The 27,269-nt window shown below is 40.2% G+C and overlaps 1 protein-coding gene across 1 annotated transcript in view; it reads right to left on the bottom strand.

Moving 5' to 3' along the window:
- The window catches only part of CNTLN (centlein), a 282,411-nt gene that overhangs the window by 172,020 nt on the left and 83,122 nt on the right, over positions 1–27,269 (bottom strand). The window contains exons 6-7 of the mRNA XM_077817689.1: positions 22,694–22,831; positions 8,776–8,934 (exon numbers count right to left, since the gene is read on the bottom strand). Of these exons, the coding sequence (XP_077673815.1) occupies positions 8,776–8,934; positions 22,694–22,831 (297 nt within the window). The remainder of the gene's footprint in view (positions 1–8,775; positions 8,935–22,693; positions 22,832–27,269) is intronic.

The following is a 27,269-nucleotide window of genomic DNA, read 5'->3' as shown; positions in this document are numbered from 1 at the left end:
CTCTGCTGCTTTAAGAGACTAGGATCCAATTCAAACCTGGTCCCCATCTGATGGCAAACAGTGCTTCCTCTATGCCACTGACATCTATGAGATGTACAGTAAGTATGATTAATGAAGAAACTGAAAAGCAAAACCGCACCGAAGGGAACTTCAGCATTATGAAAACAAAAGGCTTAAACTGTAAATTTCAGAAAACTCTGATAAGACGGTTAAGGAGCTCAGAATCTCTTCTTGTCTTATTATCCTTAGTATTGATTGAAGTCTCTCCACCTTGAAATGATTGGTGAGGACAAATCTATAGACTCCCATTAAATCCAGCACAGGAATGAAGTTCCCTGAGCAATTGGGACTAATAAAGCAGATGGAACACATTTTAGAAAAATATTCCTTACTTTGAGAACTAGAACTATAGCCACAATATGAAATAGATATCAATGTCTTTTCATAAATCCTCTAATCTGAAGCAGTTTTTGCAGGACATGGCATCCTTAAAAATGTGTGTGGAATCAAGGGAAGAGGTACAGGTATTGCAAATCCTAACCTGATTTCAGCAAGTCAGTGCATCTTGATAAAATAGACTACTGATCTTTAAACGTCTTCTCACTTTGCCACAGTCTCACTACAGCAAGGCCTGAAACGGAATTTGTGATTGACTTATGCCTATCCACTACAGGTTTGTGATGGACTTATGCTTATCCATTATGTCTGGTTTGTCAGACAAGTAATTTCTTGGACACAACCAACTGTTTCCTAATGCACATTAATACCAGTGCAAAGAGCAGTTCTTCTCAACTGGTAGACTAGTAAAATAAACCACAGCCAACCACACTGCCTAAGCTATAGCACACAGCGCCTATCTGACCAGTAACACAGAGGTCATTGATCTTGCTGTAAGGGACAATATATCATAGGATGTACACACTGATAGGCTCAATGCCATTTGGAAAAGTAGAAAAATAGTCCTCTGTGAATTTGTCTATAGAACAGCTGACAAGTCCTTATCTAGCTTTTGCAGCCAGCATATTATTAATCCAGGAAGACAAACACAATGCATGTGCTTCTGGAATACTGTGCCTTTGAGCTATAAGGAGTGTACAGAGGATTGCATCTTTTTTCAAGTTACTAGGATCACCAAGGCTTCATGTAACCTCAATAGGAGTGTACATGTTAGGACTTAAAGAGGGTAAGTACATATTGCCTTAGAAACTTCAGGACACTTAGTTACCTTTGGTTGCTTCACATAGCTCATTGAACGACCTATTTCAGGACATTTATTAGACTTTAGAAAGTGCTCCAGTAAAGCATCCCTTATGTCCAGCAGTCTAAAATTTCTGTGAAAAAATTCTTACCAACTGTTTTGCTACAATTATAATATCTCCTGTTTCAATATTTCCCAAATAATAGCAATGGCATCCTAAGTGTTGTCTTAATTTATTCAGACCGAAGACCATTGCTCTCACCGATTACAAACAAAGTAGTACAATCTTGGAATTTTTAAACAGACTACACCAGCTTTGTCTCTCTTGTGTTAAAAGGCAGTAACAGAAATACTGAAGTTAGGTATTTAATAGAACAATTTCCTAAAATAAAAGGTAAATATGTTCACCCCAGTTTGTCACATACACTAAAAGATGGATCAGATCTCAAAATAGGAGCCATCTAATAATTTAACTGCATGGCTGTTACGATTTTAGCTTGCAAGGAGAAGACAAAAAGAGGAGATTTCCAGGTACAGGAGGATGTTTAAATGGCTTTTGTGTTTCTCTGCAGTTTAAATAGTGTCTTACTTGCCAGTTAGTGGTCAGTTGGGATAGTCTGTGTTTAACTGGGTTAAGATGCCAGCCTCACTCCTTAATGTTCCAAGAATATTCATTTAAAAAAACCTCTGGGGTAGCTCACTTAAGGGATTCCTATGAGTTGAGGAGGAGCAGGGGTCATCAATTCAGTACTAAACAGAAAAAACAGTTACCCATCTTTTGTAACTGTTGTTCTTTGAGATGTGTTGCTCATGTCCACTCCATTCCAGGTGCGTGCGGTCGTCGGAGGTTTTTACCTTAGTAGTATCCATAGGGCTGGCTGTGGAGTCCCCTTGAGTGCCACGCGCATGCCGTGGTATATCAGGCACTGCCAGCCGTATGCCCTCTCAGTTCCTTCTTGCCGACAACTCCAACAGAGAGGTAGGAGGGCGGGTACTGCAATGGATATGAACAACACATCTCGAAGAACAACAGTTATGAAAGGTAGGAAACCATTTTTTCTTCAACTGCTTGCTCATGTCAATTTCATTCAAGGTGACTCACACACAGTATCAATGGAGGTGGGTTCAGAGTTCACAGTCTTGCTTTCGGCTTGCAGCACAGTTCTGCCGAAGCCAGCATTGTCTCAACCCTGTAGAGTCAGCGCATAATGCGATGCGAATATGTGGACGGACGACCAGGCAACAGCCCAACAGATTTCTTGGATCGGCACCTGGCCCAGGAAGGCAGCTGATGACGCTTGTGTCCTCGTTGCATGCGCTGTCACGATCACTGACAGGAGCACCTTTACCACCTCATAGCAGTCCACTCCCAATAACAGATGAGGAGGTATCAATTCCAGGAGAGGCAAAGCTGCTTTTGCAATGAGCCATCCAATTCTATTATTGGGAGTGGACTACATCCACCCTGATCGAATTGGCCCTGTCAACACTGGTTCTCCACTTGTGAGGTAACTCCCTTCTCTCCATGTGTCATTATATAAAGTCTGCATCTGTAATTTTCACTCCACACATCTGAAGAAGTGGTTTTTTTACCCACAAAAGCTTATGCCCAAATAAATCTGCTAGTCTTTAAGGTGCCACCGGACTCCTTGTTGTTTTTGTGGATACAGACTAACACAGCTACCCCCTGATACTTGACACCATGCTAAGCTTTGTAATGATACTTTACAAGAGACCTTTTGCATGAAGCATATTCCAGTTACATTATATTCACACTCATTAGCATATTTTCATAAAATCATATAGAGTGCAACATCACAGTAGGCACAGGTTGCATTCCCTGACCTTGGAATGGGCTTCCGGTATCGGGCCCAATGCTGGTGGGACTGCCGACCAATGCTCTGACACGGCCATCAAGGAGTGCTGCAAAGGGGGCATAATCACAACTGGTACACCCCACATGCTCCAATACGGCCACTGCGTTGGCCACTCGCCATGCTGCCAGTGTGGTGCCGCAGACAAGGGAGAGGCCTCCGGTGTACCATCATGCTGATGGGATCTAGGCGATGGGCTGAACTGGCCTGGAGGACAACCGGTGAGAAAATGAGCAGCGCCAGGAACAGTACAGGTGGTGTCGACCCCATGCTGGTGAGTAGCACCAAGGCAACAGCTTGGCCGACCAACAATGCACCTTGGAGCTGCTCCAGGATCCTCGATGTGGCGGAGAAGATCGTTGTCTTCTGTCCGGCGACCTATGGTGTTCCCCTGTCCCGAGGGGTCCTAATGGCAGGCTTGCCCTCTTGGGGAGCCTTAGCCGGGTCCTGCAGCACCAGGGTCAACATTGGAGCAGGTGGAGACCTGTACTCTCTGCTCCTGAGAAGCCTGGGATGACAACAGTACAGGCAGGGGTGTGGGTCCCATACCACTCCCAGGAGTCAGTGACAGACCTTTAAGGGAGCTGGGAGCCCCAATCGGGGAGGCACAATCACATGGCTCTGGAGTAGCCTGGCAGGCAGGCCCAGGTCCCTTGGTAGATGCCCCGTGTGCCTTCTTGCTCGGTGCTGGGGAGTGCTTCTTGGCGTTCTTCTTCAGCACTAGTGATGGTGAACAGTGCTGGGAGGAGCCAGGTGCTGGTGCGCACGGAGGCCAAGGCACTTGATGCAACCTGCCTGGATGGCTCGGAAGCCGGGCGGAAGCAGACTCCGTCAGGAGATCCCTGAGGCAGATGTCCTGCTCTTTTTGGGCCAAAAGTTTTTGCAGCTCCGGGACTGCTCATTAACGTGCGACTCCCCCAAGCACTTAAGGCAGCTGTTATGGGGGTCACTCACAGGCATAGGCCTGTTGCAATCTGAGCAGGGCTTAAACCCAGGAGAGCGGGGCATTCCCTGCCTGGGGAAAAGTCCTGCTGGGACCCTAACTACTCACTAACACTTAACAACCAGTTAACAGCTACTTAACACTACTATATACAAACTATGTACAAAGACTCTAAGACACAAAGTTCAAAAGGAGAAACCGCTCGCTCTTGCTAAGCAAGAAAGGCACTCCGACTGACCACCACGGGCGGTAAGAAGGTACTGAGAGGGCGTAGGGCTGGTGGCGCCTGATATACCGCGGCAGGAGCACGGCACTCCAGAAAGCGCCACAGCCGACCCTATGGGTAGTGCAAAGGCAAAAATCTCTGACGAGTGCGCACGTGGGTGCACACACACTTAGAATGGAATCGACATGAGCAAGCACGCCAAGAAGAATAACTGATCCCATAAAGGGCAATACCTCTGTTCTCTGTATTCTCAAGCTGCCTATCGGCCAGTGCAGCAGTCATAGAATCACAGAACATCAGGGTTGGAAGGGACCTCAGGAGGTCATCTAGTCCAACCCCCTGCTCAAAGCGGGACCAATCCCCAACTAAATCATCCCAGCCAGGGCTTTGTCAAGCCTGACCTTAAAAACTTCTAAGGAAGGAGATTCCACCACCTCCCTAGGTAACGCATTCCAGTGTTTCACCACCCTCCTAGTGAAAAAGTTTGTCCTAATATCCAACCTAAACCTACCCCACTTCAACTTGAGACCATTACTCCTCTTTCTGTCATCTACTTCCATTGAGAACAGTCTAGATCCACCCTCTTTGGAACCCTCTTTCAGGTAGTTGAAAGCAGCTATCAAATTCCGCCTCATTCTTCTCTTCCACAGATTAAACAATCCCAGTTCCCTCAGCCTCTCCTCATAAGTCATGTGTTCCAGTCCCCTAATCATTTTTGTTGCCCTCCGCTGGACTCTTTCCAATTTTTCCACATCCTTCTTGTAGTGTGGGGCCCAAAACTGGACACAGTACTCCAGATGAGGCCTCACCAAAGTCGAATAGAGGGGAACGATCACGTCCCTCGAACTGCTGGCAATGCCCCTACTTATACATCCCAAAATGCCATTGGCCTTCTTGGCAAAAACGGCACACTGTTGACTCATATCCAGCTTCTCGTCCACTGTAACCCCTAGGTCCTTTTCTGCAGAACTGCTGCCGAGCCATTCGGTCCCTAGTCCTAGCGGTGCATGCAATTCTTCCGTCCTAAGTGCAGGACTCTGCACTTGTCCTTGTTGACCCTTATCAGATTTCTTTTTGGCCCAATCCTCTAGTTTGTCTAGGGCCCTCTGTATCCTATCCCTACCCTCAAGCGTATCTACCTCTCCTCCCAGTTTAGTGTCATCTGCAAACTTGCTGAGGGTGCAATCTACGCCCATCCTCCAGATCATTTGTGAAGATATTGAACAAAACCGGACCGAGGACCAACCCTTGGGGCACTCCACTTGATACTAGCTGCCAACTAGACATGGAGCCATTGATCACTACCTGTTGAGCCCGACAATCTAGCCAACTTTCTATCCACCTTATCATCCATTCATCCAGCCCATACTTCTTTAACTTGCTGGTAAGAATACTGTGGGAGACCGTGTCACAAGCTTTGCTAAAGTCAAGGAACAACATGTCCACTGCTTTCCCCTCATCCACAGAGCCAGTTATCTAGTCACAGAAGACAATTAGATTAGTCAGGCATGACTTGCCCTTGGTGAATCCATGCTGACTGTTCCTGATCACTTTCCTCTCCTCTAAGTGCTTCAGAATTGATTCTTTGAGAACCTGCTCCATGATTTTTCCAGGGACTGAGGTGAGGCTGACTGGCCTGTAGTTCCCAGGATCCTCCTTCTTCCCTTTTTTAAAAGATGAGCACTACATTAGCCTTTTTCCAGTCCTCTGGGACCTCCCCCGATCGCCATGAGTTTTCAAAGATAATGGCCAATGGCTCCTCAATCACATCTGTCAATTCCTTTAGCACTCTCGGATGCAGCGCATCCGGCCCCATGGACTCATGCTCGTCTAGCTTTTCTAAATAGTCCTAAACCACTTCTTTCTCCACAGAGGGCTGGTGACCTCCTCCCCATGCTGTGCTGCCCAGTGCAGTAGTCTGGGAACTGACCTTGTTCATGAAGACAGAGGCAAAAAAAGCATTGAGTACATTAGTTTTTTCCACATCCTCTGTCACTAGGTTGCCTCCCTCATTCATTAAGGGGCCCACACTTTCCTTGACTTTCTTCTTGTTGCTAACATACCTGAAGAAACCCTTCTTGTTACTCTTAACATCTCTTGCTAGTTGCAACTCCAGGTGTGATTTGGCCTTCCTGATTTCACTCCTGCATCCCCGAGCAATATTTTTATACTCTTCCCTGGTCATTTGTCTAATCTTCCACTTCTTCTAAGCTTCTTTTTTGTGTTTAAGATCAGCAAGGATATCACTGTTAAGCCAAGATGGTCGCCTGCCATATTTACTATTCTTTCTACACATCGGGATGGTTTGTCCCTGTAACCTCAATAAGGATTCTTTAAAATACAGCCAGCTCTCCTGGAGTCCTTTCCCCCTTATGTTATTCTCCCAGGGGATCCTGCCCATCCATTCCCTGAGGGACTCAAAATCTGCTTTTCTGAAGTCCAGGGTCCGTATTCCGCTGCTCTCCTTTCTTCCTTGAGTCAGGATCCTGAACTCGACCATCTCATGGTCACTGCCTCCCAGGTTCCCATCCACTTTTGCTTCCCCTACTATTTCTTCCCGGTTTGTGAGCAGCAGGTCAAGAAGAGCTCTGCCCCTAGTTGGTTCCTCCAGCACTTGCACCAGGAAATTGTCCCCTACCCTTTCCAAAAACTTCCTGGATTGTCTGTGCACCGCTGTATTGCTCTTTTTTCTTTTCTTACCTCCTGCTGAGAGGCACTGCTTGAGAAGGGTCAGTCAGTCTCTTGAAAATAATATGAGTCTCACTACAAGAGATTTGCCAGTATAGCTATAGATAGGTATACTGGCAAACCATCCAAGTGTAGGTGCAGCTTATACTGGCAAAAAAGTGCTTTTCTCGGCATAGCTTATACAAACTCCCCAAGGTAATGAAGCTACACCAGGAAAAGCAGTTATGCCAGTATAACTTTGTCTACATTAGGGATTTTGCCAGTATAGAAAGCTCATTTAAAAAAAAAAAAATCATACTCCCATCTCACATAGACATTACTATACCGGGAAAAGTTACTAGTATAGACTTAGCCTCAGCTCTGAGACACAGCCGTGGAAGAAGTCCTTGTCACCTGTAACTGTGTAAATATTTTTGCCTTGAAGACAGAGCTGCACCAATTTTTGGAGTGTCTCATCAAAGGAACCACTCAAATGAGATGCTTGATGTCAGTGAGAGACCAGTCAGGAGTGATGGCAGAGGTGCAGAGGAATGGCACAGGAGAGAGAAAAGGCTGAAGAAAAGCAATTTGGAGGGTGAGAGAGGAAGAAGGATAAAGCAAAATCTAGTAACTACATCCTAAAAAGTAAAGCAAAGGGTTGCTGTCATTCACCCTGTCTTGCCAGATGCAAGCAGAACTTCTCATGTGTTCTACTGGTGATTTCTATCATAATACACTCTGCAGCTTTTCTAGGCCACTTCAGTGCTGACCCAAGAGAAAAGAACCACGAGCTCGAGATATAGAGCACCCAAAGTTTACCTGTACGCAATTCATATTACTAAGAACTTTTATTCATGATGAGTAGTGTTCAATACACTTTTCCAGTAACAGCAATGGTCTGTACCTGTGATTGCCATGATATACTTCGATATGAGACAACCCAGCATACCCTTAGATATCCACCACCTAGTTTAGTTTGTTAATATTCTGAGTTTCACAATTTTATAACAAGCTTCACAGGTAAAAAGCTGAAGACAATTAATGTTGTCTGAAAAGGGTGTTGGTCAGTAGTCACCTTGAAAAATAAAAACGTTCCAGGATCTATAGAAGGTATATAAATGTTCTGTATAATACTTAGGTCTTTTTCCTTTTCTACATTTATTAAAGACAAAGAAGCATGTCTTCTGTCTTTTGTGTAACGTAAAGCCATGTTTACATCATTATGTTAAAGCCAAAAAGCTTTAAATTCAAGATGGTGCCTATAAGAGAAATTTCTCTAAGTGGCTATCAACATTCATAGTACTTACCAAAGCTATGAAATCATATTATATTATAATATATATTATATATATAGTTTTGCAGATGATTTTTTTGCAGTAAGTTTTCAAATTTTGCCACTTTGGCAAAAAAAATTGTTTGAGATTGACAAGAGTATCAAATTTACACATGAATTCTCCAACTAATCAACTAACAATAGGTATTATAAATTTAAACCTCCACTTCCCGTGAATGGGAGAGGAAGAGAAACAAAGATAGGCAAAGCAAACTGTAAAAATTGGCTGTTATGCTTTGCAATCCATCAGGACTTTTTTCCATGTATCATTAAATTCTACATGTTTAGTGCTAGAGCATGCAGTCCTGATAGAAGCAGTGGGCATTCCTCTTCAGTGGGTATAACTGGGCCCCAAAGAACCTTCCACTCCACCTTCCACCTTTTCATCACAAAGTAGCAATACAAGCGGGCAATACCACATGGTGCTTTAAACAGGGATACCCTATTATCCAAGATGCTGCATATTGATAGTTATTGGCAGTACTCACAAGTAGGTTTTAATGTATACTTTTGTGATAGAAAAAAGATGCATACTTTTTGATATGATATAGTTTCAGCTGTGTGAGCATCTTCCTGATTTCTCAGTACTTTTTGCGTATCCATATTGAGAGCCTGAAGCTGCTGAATCAGCTCTGCCTGCTGTGCTGTATGTTCTGTGTTTTGTTTGTAAAGATTCTGCAGCTCCCGCAACTCCTTCCTGTGCAAAGCAAGCAATAAACAGGAAAGCATGACTAGAAGGACAACAGTTAAACACTTGTGTTCAGCTAATTTTATTTTATATAATGAGCTTTCTATTGTCATTTATTTTACTTGTCAATTTCCTTCTAAACACTAGAAATTATCTACACAATTTTAATATTTATCACACATTCCTGTAAAATATCTATACAACACTTAACTTTCAAAAGCAGAACATCTATCAATTGGCCTTTAATGACATGACTTATAAAATAACTGGACCTCCAGTTACAGCATTGACAGCTTTCTGATCAACCTGTACTTAATTCTTTAGTACCAAGAGAGTCAAAATCTACACTGATGTCTGCAGTAGACATTTACTTTAATAGGATACCTAGAACCACAGACTTCTTCTAATCTTTGTATTATTTCTTCAGTTCAAAAGTGTTCTTTGTCATGCTAAATCGCTTTCCACAATATAATGTGTAATAGAGTTCAATGGTATGCACACTGCAAAACTTGGCTTCTTCTTTGTATATTATAGCAAGCATAATTCTCTGTTAATTAACAAGCACACTTCAAACTATTGTTAGACTTAAATTCAGTTTCAGTGCCTATTACCCTCATTAACTTTCTTCCATGTTTCTTCATAGGGTTTTCTTTGGACCTTAGGCAAACCACTTAACCTCTCTGTGTCTCAGCTTAACATCTGTAAAATGGGAATCATGACATTTGTGTCAAGTGCTTTGAGATCTACAGATGAAAAGCAGTGCATAAAAACTAATTATTAATACCGATATAGGCACTTTTTCAGCACTTTCTCTGCAGAATGGAAGAGACCAAACTAGTGTAATTCAAGGAACTTTCTTTAAAGAGAGCATTGTACCAGTGGAAAAAAAACGATTTGAAGGAAAACAAACAACACTGTTTAAAGGAGTTTATAAAAGGCTGTGATGGAATGAAAGATTCTGTCTTGTAAAAACTTACAGACAGCTATTAGAAAGCAATCATGAAAAGGGTGTTAAGCAGACTTAAAAAACTCTGATTTGTGGAGATAGGTTGGACAGGTTAATACATCTGTAACAAATAAAAGCTGGAGGAGATCAAAAGAATGTTACCAGGGACAGATTTGTTCTGTCCCAGGGAACCAACTGGTTCTGCCCTAGGTGTATTAAACCTATGTCACAGGAGTGATGCATTAATTGCAGATGTCTAACTACAAGATACATTTATTGTTTCTAATTTTAATTGTATTTCTTCTCACACCATTTCATTTAGCATTTGTCCATTAAGCAGTAATATCAGGGTATTTAAACAAAAATTAAGATAACCTGTACCACTACAACAGTCCTAGAACATAATGTTAAGAAAGGAATATAGTCAAAGAAGCTTGTAATGGGGCTCAACTCAGGAAAGCACTTAAGCATACGCTTAACTTTAAGCATCTAGTTAAGCCCCATTGACTTTAAAAAGAGAGGCTTAATTATTTAGCATTATTTATGCTAAGCAGAGATGGGGTCCACCTATCCAGGAAGGGGAAGAGCATATGTGGCTACAGACTGGCTAACCTAGTGAGGAGAGCTTTAAACTAGGTTTGAAGGGGGCAGGTGACCAAAGCCCACAGGTAAGTCAAAAACATGGAGACCTGGGAGAAGAGTAGGAATTTGAGGGGAGCATGGGCTGTTAGAGCAGGGACAAGGGAGAGACAAGACAGAAGTGGGGGTGGGGGAGGGGAATCAAACCAATATCTTAGATGTCTGTATCCTAATGTGAGAGGTAAGGGGAATAAGCAGGAAGAACTTGAAATGCTAGTAAATAAACACAACTGTGACATAGCTGGCATCACGGAGACTTGGTGGGATAATACGCATGACTGGAATATTGGTATAGAAGGGTACAGTTTGCTCAGGAAGGACAGGCAGGGAAAAAAGGGAGGAGATGTTGCCTTATATATTAAAAATGTTCACACTTGGACTGAGGTTGAGATGGAAATAGGAGACAGACTTGCTAAAAGTCTCTGGGTAAGGATAAAAAGGATTAAAAAAACAAGGGAGATGTCATGCTAGGGGTGAACTACAGAGCACCGAACCAGGAAGAAGAGGTGGATGAGGCTTTTTTTTAAACTAACAAAATGATCCAAAGCACAGGACTTGGTGGTGATGGGGGATTTCAACTACTCAGACATCTGTTGGGAAAATAACACAGCAGGGAACAAATTATCCAACAAGTTCTTGGAATGTACTGGAGACAATTTTTTATCTCAGAAAGTGGAGAAAGCTACTTGGGGAAAGGCTGTTCTAGATTTGATTTTGACAAATAGGGAGGAACTGTTTGAGAATTTGAAAGTGGAAGGCAGCTTGAGTGAAAGTGATCATGAATTGGTAGAGTTCATGATTCTGAGGAAGGGTAGGAGGGAGACCATCAAAATAAAGACAATGGATTTCAAGAAGGCAGACTTTAGCAAACTCAGGGAGTTGGTAGGTAAGATCCCATGAGAAGCAAGTCCAAGGGGAAAAACAATTGAAGATAGTTGACAGTTTTTCAAAGAGGCATTATTAAGGGCACAAGAGCAAACTATCCCACCAAGTAGGACAGAAAGGAAGTATGGCAAGAGACCACCCTAGCTTAACCAGGAGATTGTCAATGATCTAAAAATCAAAAAAAGAGTCCTAAAAAAAGTGGAAACTAGGTCAAATGACAAAGGATAAATATAAACAAATAACACAAGTATGTAGGGACAAAATTAGAAAGGCGAAGGCACAAAATGAGTTCAAACTAGCTAGAGACATAAAGGGTAACAAGAAAACATTCTACAAATACATTAGAAGCAAGAGGGAGACCAAGGACAGGGTAGGTCTGTTACTTAATGAGATGGGAAAAACAATAACAGAAAATGTGCAAATGGCAGAGGTGCTTAATAACTTCTTTGTTTTAGTTTTCACCCAGAAGGTTGGTGATGATTGGACATCTAACATAGTGAATGCCAGTGAAAATGAGGTAGGATCAGAGGCTAAAATAGGGAGTGAACAAGTTAAAAATTACTTAGACAAATTAGGTGTCTTCAAGTCACCAGGGCCTGATGAAATGCATCCTAGAATACTCAAGGAGCTGATTGAGGAGATATCTGAGCCATTGGCGATTATCTTTGAAAAGTCATGGAAGATGGGAGAGATTCCAGATGACTGGAAAAGGGCAAATATAGTGCCCATCTATAAAATAAGGGAATAAAATAAGGGAATTACAGACCAGTCAGCTTAAGTACCAGGAAAAATAACAGAGCAAATAATTAAGCAATCAATTTGCAAACATCTAGAAGATAATAAAGTGATAAGTAACAGTCAGCATGGATTTGTCAAGAACAAATCATGTCAAACCAACCTAATAGCTTTCTTTGACAGGGTAACAAGCCTTGTGGATGCAGGAAAGCCGTAGACATGGTATAACTTGACTTTAGTAAAGCTTTTGATACTGTTTCGCATGACCTTCTCATAAACAAACTAGGGAAATGCAACCTAGATGGAGCTACTATAAGGTGGATGCATAACTGGTTGGAAAACAGTTCAACAGAGAGTAGTGCTCAATGGGTCACAGTCATGCTGGAAGGATATAACGAGTGGGGCCCCGCAGGGATCAGTTCTGGGTCTGGTTCTGTTCAATATCTTCAACAATGATTTAGATAATGGTATAGAAAGTACACTTATAAAGTTTGTGGACAATACCAAGCTGGGAGGGGTTGCAAGTGCTTTGGAGGATAGCTTATAATTCAAAATGATCTGAACAAACTGGAGAAATGGTCTGAAGTAAATATGATGATATTCAATAAGGACAAATACAAAGTACTCCACTTAGGAAGGAACAATCAGTTCCACACATACAAAATGGGAAATGACTGCCTAGGAAGGAGTACTATGGAAAGAGATCTGGGGGTCATAGCGGACCACAAGCTAAACAGGAGTCAACAGTGTAACATTGTTGCACAAAAAGCAAACATCTGGGCTGTATTAGCAGGAGTGTTGTAAGCAAGACACGAGAAGTAATTCTTCCGCTCTACTCCACACTGATTAGGCCTGAGCTGGAGTATTGTGCCCAGTTCTGGGCGCGACATTTCAGGAAAGATGTGGATAAATTGGATAAAGTCCAGAGAAGAGCAACAAAAATGGTTAAATGTCTAAAAACATGATTGTGAGGGAAAATTGAAAAAACTGGGTTTGTTTAGTCTGGAAAAGAGAAGACTAAGGGGGGACATGATGACAGTTTTCAAGTACATAAAAGGTTGTTACAAGGAGGAGGGAGCAAAATTGTTCTTCTTAACCACTGAGGATAGGACAAGAAGCAATGGGCTTAAATTGCAGCAAGGGAGGTTTAGGTTAGACATTAGGAAAAACCTTCCTAACTGTCAGCGTGGTTAAGCACTGGAATAAATTGCCTAGAGAGGTTGTGGAATCTCCATCATTGGAGCTTTTTAAGAGCAGGTTAGACAAACATTTGTCAGGAATGGTCTAGATAATACTTAGTCCTGCCATGAGTGCAGGGGACTAGACTAAATGAATTCTCGAGGTCCCTTCCAGTTCTATGATTCTATTTGGGATAACACATTTTATTCTCTAATTTGGAAAGATAAGAGGTGTCCAGAAAAATAACTTGTCCAGAATAGGATATCCATTTTTGAAAAATCTCCAAAAAAGGACACAGACAAAGGAATTAAAAGATTTTCAAAATAAATTCATCTGTGACAACAAGCATTCCAGAATGAACACGAATATAAAAATTAAACCAATATTTAATGAAGGATTGACCTTACTAAGCATTCAAAACTATTACTTTGTAGACAATTTGAGAGAATTAATATATCACTGCACACAGCAGAAAAACTATGAATGAAAATGGAAAAGAAAATCTCAAGCAGAAACAGACTGTAAAATGGTAAATTGAGTCTACTGTATAAATTGCCCAGACACTCTGTAATATAGATAAACTGTATTAATAGAGGATAATTTAAATGCATCTAGAAATTAAGTTCATTGAGTTGATGGAAAGCTATTATCAAAAACCACACAAAAGAATTAAAAATCATACCATATACAACAAAGGCCCATGAGCCAACATAAAGACAGCTTTTATGGGAAAGGAAAGGGCAGAGGTCACAGTTTGGAACCTATTAAAGGACCAAGCCAGTGGGTATATTTTACATAAACCCAGATGGGGAATCTAGAAAATAGAATCTCATTCAGTTTGGAGTTGGGACAGAGAAGTAGCCAGTTTGACCTCTCAAGTCTTAGATGGGATCAGACAAGGGGAGATTGCCATGAGATGGGTAAATCAATATTGAGTCAAGAATTGCACAAATCAGATATCATTTATGTTTAAGCTATTTGTCAAATGTAATATTTGATTCACTCAGGCCATAATTTTCACTCAAACATTATCTAAATTCTAAAAAGCTCTTTGCCTGCTTTAATTTGGTTTTGATAGTTTCTCAGGAGTTTAGATTATCTTCTGTTTTATGACTTGTTTCTTTCCTGGAGTCAAATTCAATTGTCAGCTATAATGGTGTAAAACTGAAATAACTAGATTGAAGTCAATGAAGTTGCTCCAGATTTACATTAGTGTAACTATGCACAAAATTGGATACTGTTCCCTTCTCCTTGCTCTAAATCTCTAGTAGTTTGCCAAGGGGGGAGGGGTTTCCACTGGGAGAGGGTGACTTAAAATAAAATCAGCAGCAGGAGTTTTAGGTCATGCATCTGCTACTGTTCATTCACACGGCTGCTAAAGTCAAAGCTTTCCCCTGCCGAGCGAACTTTCATAGGAAGCATAGTGATTACATTGTAAGAAGAGGTAGAGCAACCAAACGGCAGGATACTGCAGCTGATCACAGGGTAACTTTCAAAATCTAGCAGCTTTAATGGAGCTGAGCGTATGAAAGGCTGATCTCTCAAAGCTCAAAATTTTAACTTCATATTAGTTGTATCTATAGATCTTGAGGTTAATCCCATAGAAGTAAATGTCTAAATGACAAAGCTAGAACAAAGAGCCCGAGCAGAGTTGACGAAGTTGCTAGCAAGTACTGTAATTTAGTAGGTTACAACCAGTTTTGTAACCATTTGAATGTAAAGAGATAGAAGAGTAAATGTAGCACATCTCCAGGATATTAGGAAGTGGAAGTGGGATAAATGTCGTCCAAGTGCCAACTATGCAAGGCAATTTCTAGGAAACGACTAGGCAGGGTAAATTTGTCAACAAAATTTACTTTTTAAATATAGTTTTCTCCCTAGATCCTAAAATATTTGCAAGTTATATCGGAGAGAGAGCTACAAATTGTTGTAGTGTACTGGATTCTACTAGGACACTAAAATGCATATTTTGGGCATCCCACATAATTGTAATAGAAAAAAGATCACGGTGTGGGTTGCCAACTTTCAGGCCTCATTTCTGCCCTATTTTTTCTTCCCTCAATTTATTTCCCAGTCTTTGCTTCAACCCCTTCTTCCTTTCACTTGTTATTTTTTTTTTTTTTTTGGTATCATTTTTCTCTCTCTTATGTCTTTCTTCACTCTTTTCACTCATTTTCTGCTTTGTGTTTCAGCTCAGTCAGAAACAGCAATCCAGTTAGTAGGAGCCTTATTTATGAAAGGGATGCAGAGGGAAACCAAACAGGATTCTAGACCAAAACCGGTCTAGACCAAAACCAATATAGTGTTTCTTTGGACTGAGCCTTGGAATAGGCCTCCTTCCTCAATGATTCTTCAAGTTTCTTCACTGGAATTGATTTACTTTTCTATACTCATTTATTTTCCTAGTACAGTCTGACTATTGCTGGAAGTGGCTGATACTCGCAATTAGCTTCTTCAGTCATTTTCTTATGCACCAATGTGCATTGAATTCTTACAGAAAAAAAAAATCACCTTATTTAAAATGAACAATAAAGTTCCCAGGATTTCCTCAGGAAAATAAAGTGTTCTTATGTAGTATGTGATGGTTTTGGTTTGGGGGTGTTTTTGGTGGGGAGGGGGGCATTTCTACTACTTAAATCATCACTCAGGTACAAGTGTCTACATTTTATAAAATTAAAGTGGTCACCATGAGAGTGTCAACATCTACAAACAGTTACCACATGGTAGTTTCTGAAAAATGTTGTCTTTTAATAGCAACTACCAAACTTATAACGCAACTTCCTGGATTTCAGAGAAATCACTGCCTTCTTTAGTAAGAGATTAAGCAAGAGGATAACAAGTTGCATTCCAGTTCTCTCTTGGCTCCCGATTCAGGACAGTAGCGTTATTCAGAAAAGAACTTTGCATATGCTTTAAGTTAGGCATATGCCTAATTGCTTCCCTTTAGAGAGATAGATTTAAGCATACACCCAAGTGATATTTTACATATATATGTACACACACACACATTGATTGATATATATATCACATACATACATATATGTTACTGAAGACCAAGGAGATAGGAAGAACACATTTTTAAAAGTCAAATAATACTGAATAGGGTGTTATCAATATTTACTGAATACTGATAACCACTCATTTTTAGGGTGGCACAGATGACGTAACCACTAAAAAAACATGGACATGGGGTGGGAATTCTGGTGACAGAGGAAGGGAGCTGGCTAACAGAAGGGGTACCTTGACTCCATGGACATAGTGAAATATTTATTTGGCCATTAAGGATGGGGAAAGGGTTAATCTGAGGGAACCGTGCCAGGAGAACTGAACATGGAGGAGCTGCAGACATAATTATAACATGCTTAAAATGGCCACCGCCTCCTGGCAACAGCCATTTTAGGTATTTAAGATTCACCATAGTGCTATTTAGCGTGTGGGTTCATTTATTTGATTAATATGAATTCTGGAAAATGCTAGTATTTATATCTGAATTGAATATGCATTAAAGATTTATCCCAACCATACCAAAAGATGTTGAACACATGTTGCCCTGTACATACTAACTGTTGCAAGTGAACATGTGGCTTCCCAGTGATTTAAGTAAAATGAGCAACTGCTGTCAATCAAAAAGCTGGACATATCAATTAAAAATACTCATCATATCCATCATCTTTGTTGACATTTGCTGGTTTTGTTTATTTTCCCAATAATGGCCAGTGTGTGGGGCTTTGCCTGAGCTGCATCTTCCAACGTTTTACCCCAAATACTGAGGGACTTAAAGTAAAGTACTAAGTCTCTAGGTTGCACCACCTGATACCCACAGTGTCAGGCGCTGTCACTTAAGTCTTTTCAGGGCATTGTGAAATAGCTTTGAGTGTATACCAAAGCAAATGAGCTGAAAAGCCCTGACTGTATAGCAGCAATGATGGAACTCATGTGTTCTGAGCATTACTAGCTTGGTGTGTTGCAACGGCACTTGGCGCCCACTGATGGGTTAGAGGGTACTACCATCTCTTGAGCTAACAGCTCTGTGTATCCAAGAGACATGAATCACTTTGGCTTAAACAGACAGCACACATTTAAGCCTAAATCCTGAGACTCAACACAACTTTAAAAGAAGATCTCTGAAATTCAACACTGAAATCTTGGGACAGAAGAATTCTGATGTTCTGAAGGCCAACAACAGGATTTAAGCCTTCTAGGACATAGAAATGTTCTTGTGCATTCTGAAGAGATCCAGAGATCTTGCATTGGAGATGAGCATGAACTAATGGCAAGGAAGATGCATTTCAGAGCTGCTCCTGCCCACCCTGCTTTTGGCAGTATTTCTGCCCTTTCGGTTCTTTGTGATTCTGGTATCTTCCAAAAAATACCAGTTAAAACAGGAACCTTTTAAAGCCAGTGCATCAAGGACAGGTGGCAGCTTCTCTAAAACACCTGTTGTATAGCAAGGATACCCATGAGAACTATCCTTCCACAGATCTTAAAAAAATTATATTTAACAAACAAAAGATTGGATTTGGCACAGAAGTTTATAATAAATATTGATCTTCAGACCGAGTAATTGATACTGGGTGCATATTCAAAAATGTTCAATGTTGCTCTAACACTGCTCCCACTGGAGTCAATGGGAGCACAGTAAGCCCAGTGCTGGGTGATTCTGAAAATCCTTGTAACTTTTAATATGCCAGAGGAGAAAGCAATTTAATTACAAAAAGTTCTCTCAGAGATCAAATGAAGAATTATTGCATAGTTCAAAGAAAGAAAAAAATTCTCACTAGCAAAATGCAGGATTTCGTGAAAAAAACATTAATTTGTGTACTCAAAATAAATGGAGCACCAGGGTGTGTACACCAGGACGTCTGAACTCCTTCTACTACAATTGACTTGAAAAATTATGGCAAAATTAAATGCAGACAGAATATCACCCTGTTATATGCCTGTCAACTAAAAGGGAATCTGCTATTATCTTTCTTAGCTCTCCCTCTAACATGTGCAAACCAAGATGCTGAAAGAAGGAAGCCAGATCTCTTGGCTTTTCTACCAAGCAAGATGTTTGGGATTAATTTGATTAGATAGTGCTTCTGTTTTGGTGTCTAAGAAGAAGAGATTTGCAACTAAGGGAATAAGTGTGTCCTTTTAAGCCCATAAAATCCTGAAATGGATTTTGGGGAGGAGGGGGGGATTTTTTTTTTCCTGCCTACAGAGGAATTTTCCATTTTTTGCTGACATTAAAAAATGAACATTGTTTCAGAAGAATAAGGCACTGAGGCCTTGAGTGACTAGAACATATTTATTTTATTTTATTAAATCATTAATAGTTCTTTTTTTCCTCTGACATAGAACACAGGGAAGTTTTTAAAAAGAGATTATTCCATCTTGACTTCCCTGTTAATGGTGTTTAGTTATATGCATAGTGACACTGGAGGACTCTGTGTTATTGTATTTAATTGTGCTACCACGAACATTTTCTGACTAAATAAGCACTGAGTACTTTATTCTACACTGTTCTATTCAGGTTGAAAGATCATCATCTGGTTCTGGGCCACAGTAGCAACAGTCATGGAAGCCAGCACAGAGACAAGATGACGCTTCTGCTCTAACAGCTTCCTGGAGTGGAAAGCCAGCAGGTATAGCTTGTGTCATGCCTGGTCAGAATCTGTCATTAGATATTCTCCTAGAGTAAACTCCATCCTCTTATGTCTATTGTTGGGCTTTAGCTTAAACTAGAACACAGCTATTTGTTTTCCTTACTTAGGTTTTATTTTTCTCTGCAGCGCTCTATAAATGGTTACAGTTTTCTACTGCATTTTCCAGCCCTGCCATTATATATCCCTATATGTTATGCCAGCTGTGCAAAGATGCTACAGGCAAGGATTGGCTATACCCTATGGAAAAGTTTTTTGGTGGTTTGGGAGGTTTGATATATTTAAAAGTTCTTTATCAAACAGACTGAGAATATGCTTCCTGTACCTGATTATGGCACACATTTTATTTTTTCCCATGCTCTGTAGATCTTTTAATTAACTTTAAAAATAGAGAAGTTTTTCCACATCACGATCATATACTATACTAAAAAAAGACCTAGTAGAAAAGATAGTATATAAACAAAATGAGAGAATGTGAGCTATTACTTTAGAAACAAAAATAAGGAATAAAAATAAGCAACATTAAAGTAATACTAAAAATTTGGAACTTGTGCATGTGCCACAGTAGAAATGCCAAGGACAAGTGTGTAGCTCTTTTCTATGACAAGTCAGAGAAAAGGAAGAGACTTAATTGCGAATTGATGTACATACATATGCCTCTCAAGGCATGCAACATTCACATCCAACCAGTCCTTTTCTAATTTCAGTAGTTTTTACTGAACACTTCATAATGAAGCACAGCAAAAACCAAAATGCTTAAACTGCCTTAGTTTGAAACAGAAGTCTTAACTATCCAAAATGGGATAATTTTGCCCCCACCCCAGGATCATGAGATGCAGCAGTAAAAATCCTTAAAGAATTTCTATATGGAACATGAAATATGCCCCCCAAACAGAACAAATAATGCCCTTTTACAAACAAATCTTGGCAAATTATAATATTTCAGAAAACTACTCATAAAAGGAAAACATATTTTATAATGTACCTAGAAAGATGACTAAGAATAATAATAAAAAAGATGAGGAGCATATGTATAAAGGAAAGTTGTGTAAATATTGTGGTCAACTGACTATATTCTGATGGAATGTGGTAATGTGAAGATTCAGCACCTAGATCCTATGGCAACTGGCAAAAAGAAAAGGAGTACTTGTGGCACCTTAGAGACTAACAAATTTATTTGAGCATAAGCTTTCGTGAGCTACAGCTCACTTCATCGGATGCAGTTGGGTCTATTTAAAGCCCTAGAGACAAAGAGATATGGAATTGGGGGAATATGACTCATATTGTGAAAGTAGTGGGTGCAATTTTGTTTCATAAATTTGGAATGACAGTATCATAGTTAAGGCTGTTCGGGAGACCTTATTTCTGCCTTTCCATACAAACAAACAAAATACTTGAAAATACATATAAACACAGCTTAGAATTTCTTTATATACTTTTTTCTTAAAATACTGATGTATATTTTCAACATTCACTCAAGTTCAATGGGTGGCAAAGTTACTTTTTTAAAATTCAAAGTTTCATAAGAGTTTACCTGTGATACCTCACTGCTCCAACTATAGCTGTGGGCCTAGCAAAGCTTGTAAAATAAGCAAGTGTCTATATTTAGCAAGTTCTGACTTGTAGTGGATATTGTAAAATGTATGTCAAGAGATTTTAAGGTCCTCTGGCATGGCCAACTCAGTTTGCAACATGCTGTTCCCGCAGAAAATGTGTAGTAACTTTGTCAGCTTTGATTACTTGCTTTGAAAGTGTCCTTTCCCACCCCTATACCCTCACACCATAGATATCTTGGGCCACAGAGAAGCATAGTTCTAGTACAACAATCTATTCAGGAATATTTTAAAGTCTGTCAGCCTTTTGATAAAGTTTACAAATTCCATCAGCTTGTCTTTCCATAGATCGGGCTATTAAAATCTTTCGTGTTTACATACCATTCTTGTATTTTTGTTAACCACTGAGATCCTGAATTTATGACTTTTAAACATGAAAATAACTAGGGACATCTTTTTCAATAGCGATGCTAGACCGGAGTGGGCAAACTTTTTGGCCTGAGGGCCATATCTCAGTATGGAAATTGTATGGCGGACCATGAATGCTCTCAAAATTGAGGCTCAGGGTACAGGAGAGGGTGAGGGCTCCAGCTGGGGGTGTGGGCTCTGGGTTGGGTCCAGAAATTATGAGTTCAGGGTGCGGGAGGGGGCTCAGGCACGGTGTTGGAATGTGGGAGGGGGTCAGAGCTCTGACTGGAGGTGTGGGCCCTGGGCTGGGGCCAGGGATGAGGGGTTTGGGATGCAGAAAGGTGCTCTGGGCTGGGACCGAGTGGTCTGAAGGGCAGGAGGGGGATCAGGGCTGGGACAGGGGGTTGGGGTTTAGGGAGAGGGGCTCAGGGCTGAAGAGTCCCGGCAGCGCTTATGTCCAGTAGCTCCCGGAAGCAGTGGCATGTCCCCGTCCGGCTGCCATGGGGCGCAGTCTGCAGGCACCGCCCCCGCAGCTCCCATTGGCAGCAGTTCCTGGCCAATGGGAGCTGCAGAGCCAGCTCTTGGGGCAGGCGCAGTGTGTGGAGCCCCCTGGCTGCCCCTTCTTACGGGAGCCATCTGGAGCCACTGCATGCGTGGAGCGGGGCAAGGCAACCCCAGCCCCCAACCCTGCTCCCCAACGGGAGCTCAAGGGCTGGATTAAATAGTCTAACAGGCCGGATGCCACCCATGGGCTGTAGTGTGCCCACCCCTGCCCTACACTAATCCCAGGAAGACAAATTAAGTTACATAAAAATTACAAAGATCTCATTTCTCATTTTTCTTTAAAGACAAAAGACTTATTCCCTATGGTGAAATTATTAGTGGTTGAAAACTATGAAGAATAAGCATTCCAACTGCAATGACTGCTATCTATATATCGTATTGATCTGTTTTATTTGCCCCATTCCAACTAGTGCTCCTGGAATGTAAGCTCTTTTGGGCAAGGGATACTATTTGTCTAACACTGCCCTTCTACCAGACAGCACTGTGTACTCCTGTGGAACTATGTAAATAAGAGAAAAAGAATGGACTACTTCTCATCAATCCGCTTAAACCTGTTGGATGTCTTCTGCCACTGCTGTCATTTTGATGATTTTAATAACCTAGTCATTTCATATAATTCGGCCTATCTTTCATTTCTTCTACACATCTCAAATATGCAGCACTAATCCTCCAGATTCAGCCTAATAAAAAGATGTGTGAGACTTCAGATAAAGCTTAAATCACAGCATTTTAAACCTTTAGCAAAGGCTTGCATAGACTTCTGTTGACCTGTCAGACTTGATTCTAATTAAAAAGTTAAAGTTAGGTTTGAAACTTTTGTAGGTTTAGGGCATTTAGCCTCTCAAATTAATTGCTTATGTTACTAATCATACTGGTATTTTGCAACTTGCAGTGGAGATTGACAACTCTCTGACCCAATGCTAATTACAGAAGTGTAATTTTTAATAATGTCCATCCCTTCTGTAAAAAACTGAACGTCACAAAAGGCAAAAGGAACAAAAATAGTTTGCATAAATAGTAGATTCCAAGGCTAGCTATCCAAAAATTTCCAAGATAACGTGTGAATCTTACAAAATAGGCTGGTATTACAATACATTGTTTTGCAAAAGTAGCTGTGATAACAAGATATTTCTTCCAAATCATAAAATAATGTCATTAAAAAAATTGCAAGTGATTAGCTTATTTAGCAAATGGAGATGTGAAATACTTGCCTAACTCTGGCCACATCACAATCCTTTTGTGCTAATTCAGTCTGTTTAACAACCGCTTGTGATGACAAGTCACTGCATTTAGTGTTCAAGTCTTCCATTTGTTTTCTTGCCTCTGTTAAATCCGTTTCCAAATTCTGTAAAGAATTAATTTTGCAATATATTAAAAAGCACGGGAGCCAGTAAGAGTTAAAAACTACAAAGAACATACAATTATTCCCTACACACACACTTTCTCTCTCCCTCCCTCCTTCCCTTCCTCTCCCTGCCCCCCCAGACAAAAACTATGTTAAGATGGAGTAATGGAGAAAAGAACTTATGAACAAGGTAAAATCATTACTGCAAGATTCTAATTATTCCAAAACCAAGAACTATAAACCCAGGAAATTTAAATGAAAAGCAAACATGGTAAAGCATGGAAATGTGCATCTAAAGCACCCAAACTACCATAGCTGTGTCCTGTAGTGACATTATGCAAAAACCATAACATTATAAATCAACTATTTTAGTGTTTGCAGGCTTGGATTAAAGGCAACTGATTTTTAAAGGCATTTAATTTTTTTTCATACTTTTTTCCTCATTGTGTTCTACAGAGTTGAGAAAAACTCAGGGAGAATTGGCTTTTGTCAAAATACCCACCATTTCCCATTATCTCAATGGAGATATGAAGCTACAGAATGTTCTTAAAGATGTCCAGTGCCTCTCATTGTTCCCAATAGGACTGAAGCCAAGCTGCCTGCAGGAAAAGTGGTAGCCCTACACTCTCAAGGGGTAAATCAGAGACTATGCACAACCAGGCATTGGGTCAGATTCTCATTTATTCCATGTTTGGACTTGGGAAGGGGAACAAAGGTGGCTTTAAATCACTTTTGCATTCCTCATATTCTGGGATTGTGCAGGAACCTGCCCCGTCCCCAGTGTAAATTAGACAGTCCACAGGGGTACATTAACTTTTGCTTGGCTTCCAATGGCCCACAATGGGCTCTGGGAAACAGAAAACACCCATATTGCAGGGCCATGCTCCTGATCCACCTGGAGGCTGAGAGCAGGGTCTATATAGAGTCTTTACACCAGTTCTATTCAAGCCAGGGAAATCCCCTGCATAGGAGAATTCTCATCAGGATGCTGTTCCTACCCACTTCAACACCACTTTATGCTACCAGAGGAGTGTAAAAGGCCTTAGCACAAGTGAGAATTAGGTCTATGCTGTACACAAACAAGATTCATAAAGGCATATGTGATAAACTGGAAAGGCATATGATAAATGTGATTGATAAAAAATGGGGTGAGTAAAAATTGATTACTTAAAAAAATTAAATCAGATTTTTTTATTTATATCAGTTTTTCTGTTTAAATTAAATACAGATTTGTACTTTTAAAGAATAAACCGATTTAAAATCAAATTTGAAATTGACAACCTATGTTAAGGTCTAAACTTATAATAATATATTAAAATTATTTACATTAAATATAAAATTAAATACAAAACATTAAGTAGTACATATGTTATACCAAATTTTAAAGAAAGTCAAACCACTGAACTAGTGGAAGTCATTGGCTAATCGCTTAGAACCAGATTTCACTGAATGCCAAACCAGCTTTTGACAGCAATAGCCTCTTCTGCAGGTGCAGAGAATATTTTGTTCACTTCAGTTTATTCAACTACTTCAGTTCAATGGTTAGTTCATTCAAATTTAAGAAACCAGTTGGGAGTTGCAAAACATGCTTTGAAAATCTTTTTATTCCTTATATTTATATATAATTAAAAAAATTGAATGCTGTTTTTGCACATTTTAATTGAATTTGAATTTCCATCCAAATACAGCTTGACACAAATCGTCAATAAAAAATTAATCATCTAGTAACTAAGATATGCATCATGCAACATTTTCTAAAAAAAATTTAAAAATTAAGAATCAGAATAAATGCAAGTTAATCTATACAAGTAGCTTAAATAAATGTTTATAGTTAGTATATCCTCCTGGTTAGCAAAAAGAAAGCACCATTTAGCGTAAAGGCAATATTTAGTTGTAAATCAACATATTTTAATGGTTACCAAACAATTAGAAAATAACTGAAGTACAAATACAAAACACGATTAAAATCGATTATTTAAAATCAAAGTTTTCACCTTGCTGACTTAAATCATGATTAAAATCAGTGATTAAAATTGCTTTGATTTAAATCAATCCACCTTGTATTTATCACTCACTTTTCACCACATTACTTTTCGGGTTGGGGGGGAAAGAGGCTCAGAAGGCGCTGCAAAAGGGGGAGTGGGTCAGCATGACAACACTGACTTATCCTCTGAGACCGGAAGGGCTGAGGAGTTGAAAAGGGAAAAGCCCAGGAGGGAGAAGCCCCTTTTCACTAGTGCAGGCGAAACAGCACCCACCCTCCCTCCCCTTGAGGTGGCAAAATACCAGGTTCTGTTAGGACCTGCTGTGGGCAGCCGCTCCTTTTTAGGCAGGTTGGGAAGAAATTTTCCCCTCACCACCAGATTGGTGTAGGTGAAGTGGGTTGTTTTTTTTTTATTTGCCTTCCCCACAGCAGGTTCAGGGGAAGCAGGGCCCCATTTTGGTGAGGAGTAAAGGGAATTAGACTATATGTTGCAACTCATTATGTAAGAGTGGAGCGGATGTCCAGTGCAGGTATTCAATAGGTAAGGTATAGTAGGCGGAAAAAACGGTTGATAAAGGACTTAAACAGGAGGTGATGGTTACAGGAGCGGACTGCGGGAGTTCGGGGCTCCTATGACTGGTATGGCAGAGAGCCAACCCCCTTTCGTATAGCCCACCTTAATCCTTGTTTGGGATGGATGTGGGGATGGTAAGGTCCCAGCAATGGGTTGGCTGGGGGACCTCGATGGAAAAAGAAGGGAACTGGTGGAAGCCCCTCAGGGTGGTTATTGAATGAACGTGGGGTTATCTGCACTATACACTTTTATCTGCCGGGTAGTCCCAGACATCTAATAACAGAATTGCAGCTTGATTAAAACCATATCAAGTGTCTCCTGTCCTTCTTTTGGTATAGCTGGACAACACTGACAGCTTTTGTATACATACAAATGTCACTGCTTGAAGCCTGATATCTCAAGCCCTCCGGGGCTAGAAACCGGTGCTTTATCCCATTGAAAGGGGAGAAACCCACCTAACTAAGTGGAGAAATAGTAGTCACTTCTAACCTTCAAAGGGCCTAGGACATTTAGAACTAAAATATTTAATATCTACAGAAGAGATTTTAAAAGTAAAGTTTTAGGATGTTTTACGTTTATTAGTTTTAATCTTATTCTCCCTCTGAGTGCTGTACAATTGGATTCAGGAGGACTATGGAGAGTGAGGTGGACTGTTTCTGGATCCCTTGTTAACAAAATTAACAACAATGATCTTTTTTACCAGTGCTAATGCACAAGCCAAAGAGATCCCAGCTTGACTCCCAGATACCAGATTCAGTAGCTTAGCCGGCGTTTAAGAAAAATAACATTCCACTTCTAAACACAGCCAATTTTATATGGAAATCATTCAGAGACAATGAATATGGACCCCTACTTTGCCATTTTTACAATCACTTAAAATCAACACACTGACAATAAAAAATCCTGTTACTTATTTTGCTATTTTAAAAACACTGTTATTAAAAGCATTTAAGAAACATGTTACACTGGGAGAACTGATCATTTTCAGACCAAGACAGTACAAGTTGATAATCTCATATTTGTCCTTTGGGGTAAGGGTATTATTTCTCATCCTGTTTAATAGGGCCCTGTTAAAAACAAATCTGGCATCCAATACATATTCTTGAAAATGTCTGGTAATGGAAATGGGAGAATGAACAGAACAGAGGAAGAAATTAATTCAAACTGGAATCCATTAAAACGTCAAGCAAATATTTATAGCTAATTTATGCATAAGTAATATAATCATGAATAAGGTAACTGTTTTAGCAAAACAAAGTTTCTTAAATCCATGTGTACATAATAAAGTTTAAATGTATCTGTTTTTTCTGAAGTAAAGCACATTATCATTACTTGGTGCATATACAACATTTTTCCTCTTAAAAGCCCTTTAGAAAGATCAATTAATAATCTTCACAATAGTCTTGTGAGATAAGAATTATTATACCCACCTTACAGATGAGGCAAATTGAAGTAGAGTGGTCAAGTGACTTGACCAACTTTACAGAGAGAGTCAGTGCTCAAGCTGGAGTTGATTACCCCTACTCCTGTGCTCACACCATTATAACAAACCTCCTTCTCTTTATGTATTCTTTAGCTGCCATAAAATCAACCCAAAGAATTTTGATTTTACTCTTTTCATTGGTGTAATGGGAAATTATTTGCAACAATTTATTAGAGATGCTGCAACAACATAACTGACAGCCTGAAAATTAATTAAATCATTCTAATATATACTGTTATTAGTGAAGTTTCCCCTTTGAGGAACTCCAAGCCCTTCAGAGAGTCCTGGGAATGGATACAAACCTTCCAGACAACCATGGGCCTTGGATTTAAGTAACTAATCTTCTGTTTTATGAGGGATGAAATGCTCTTAAAGCTTTTTAGTACCATGCCTAAAA

The sequence above is a fragment of the Eretmochelys imbricata genome, chromosome 5, assembly GCF_965152235.1.
Source record: "Eretmochelys imbricata isolate rEreImb1 chromosome 5, rEreImb1.hap1, whole genome shotgun sequence".
Lineage (NCBI taxonomy): Eukaryota > Metazoa > Chordata > Testudines > Cheloniidae > Eretmochelys > Eretmochelys imbricata.
Note: the sequence above shows the minus strand (reverse complement) of the source record. Positions and strands in the feature narration are given on the sequence as shown.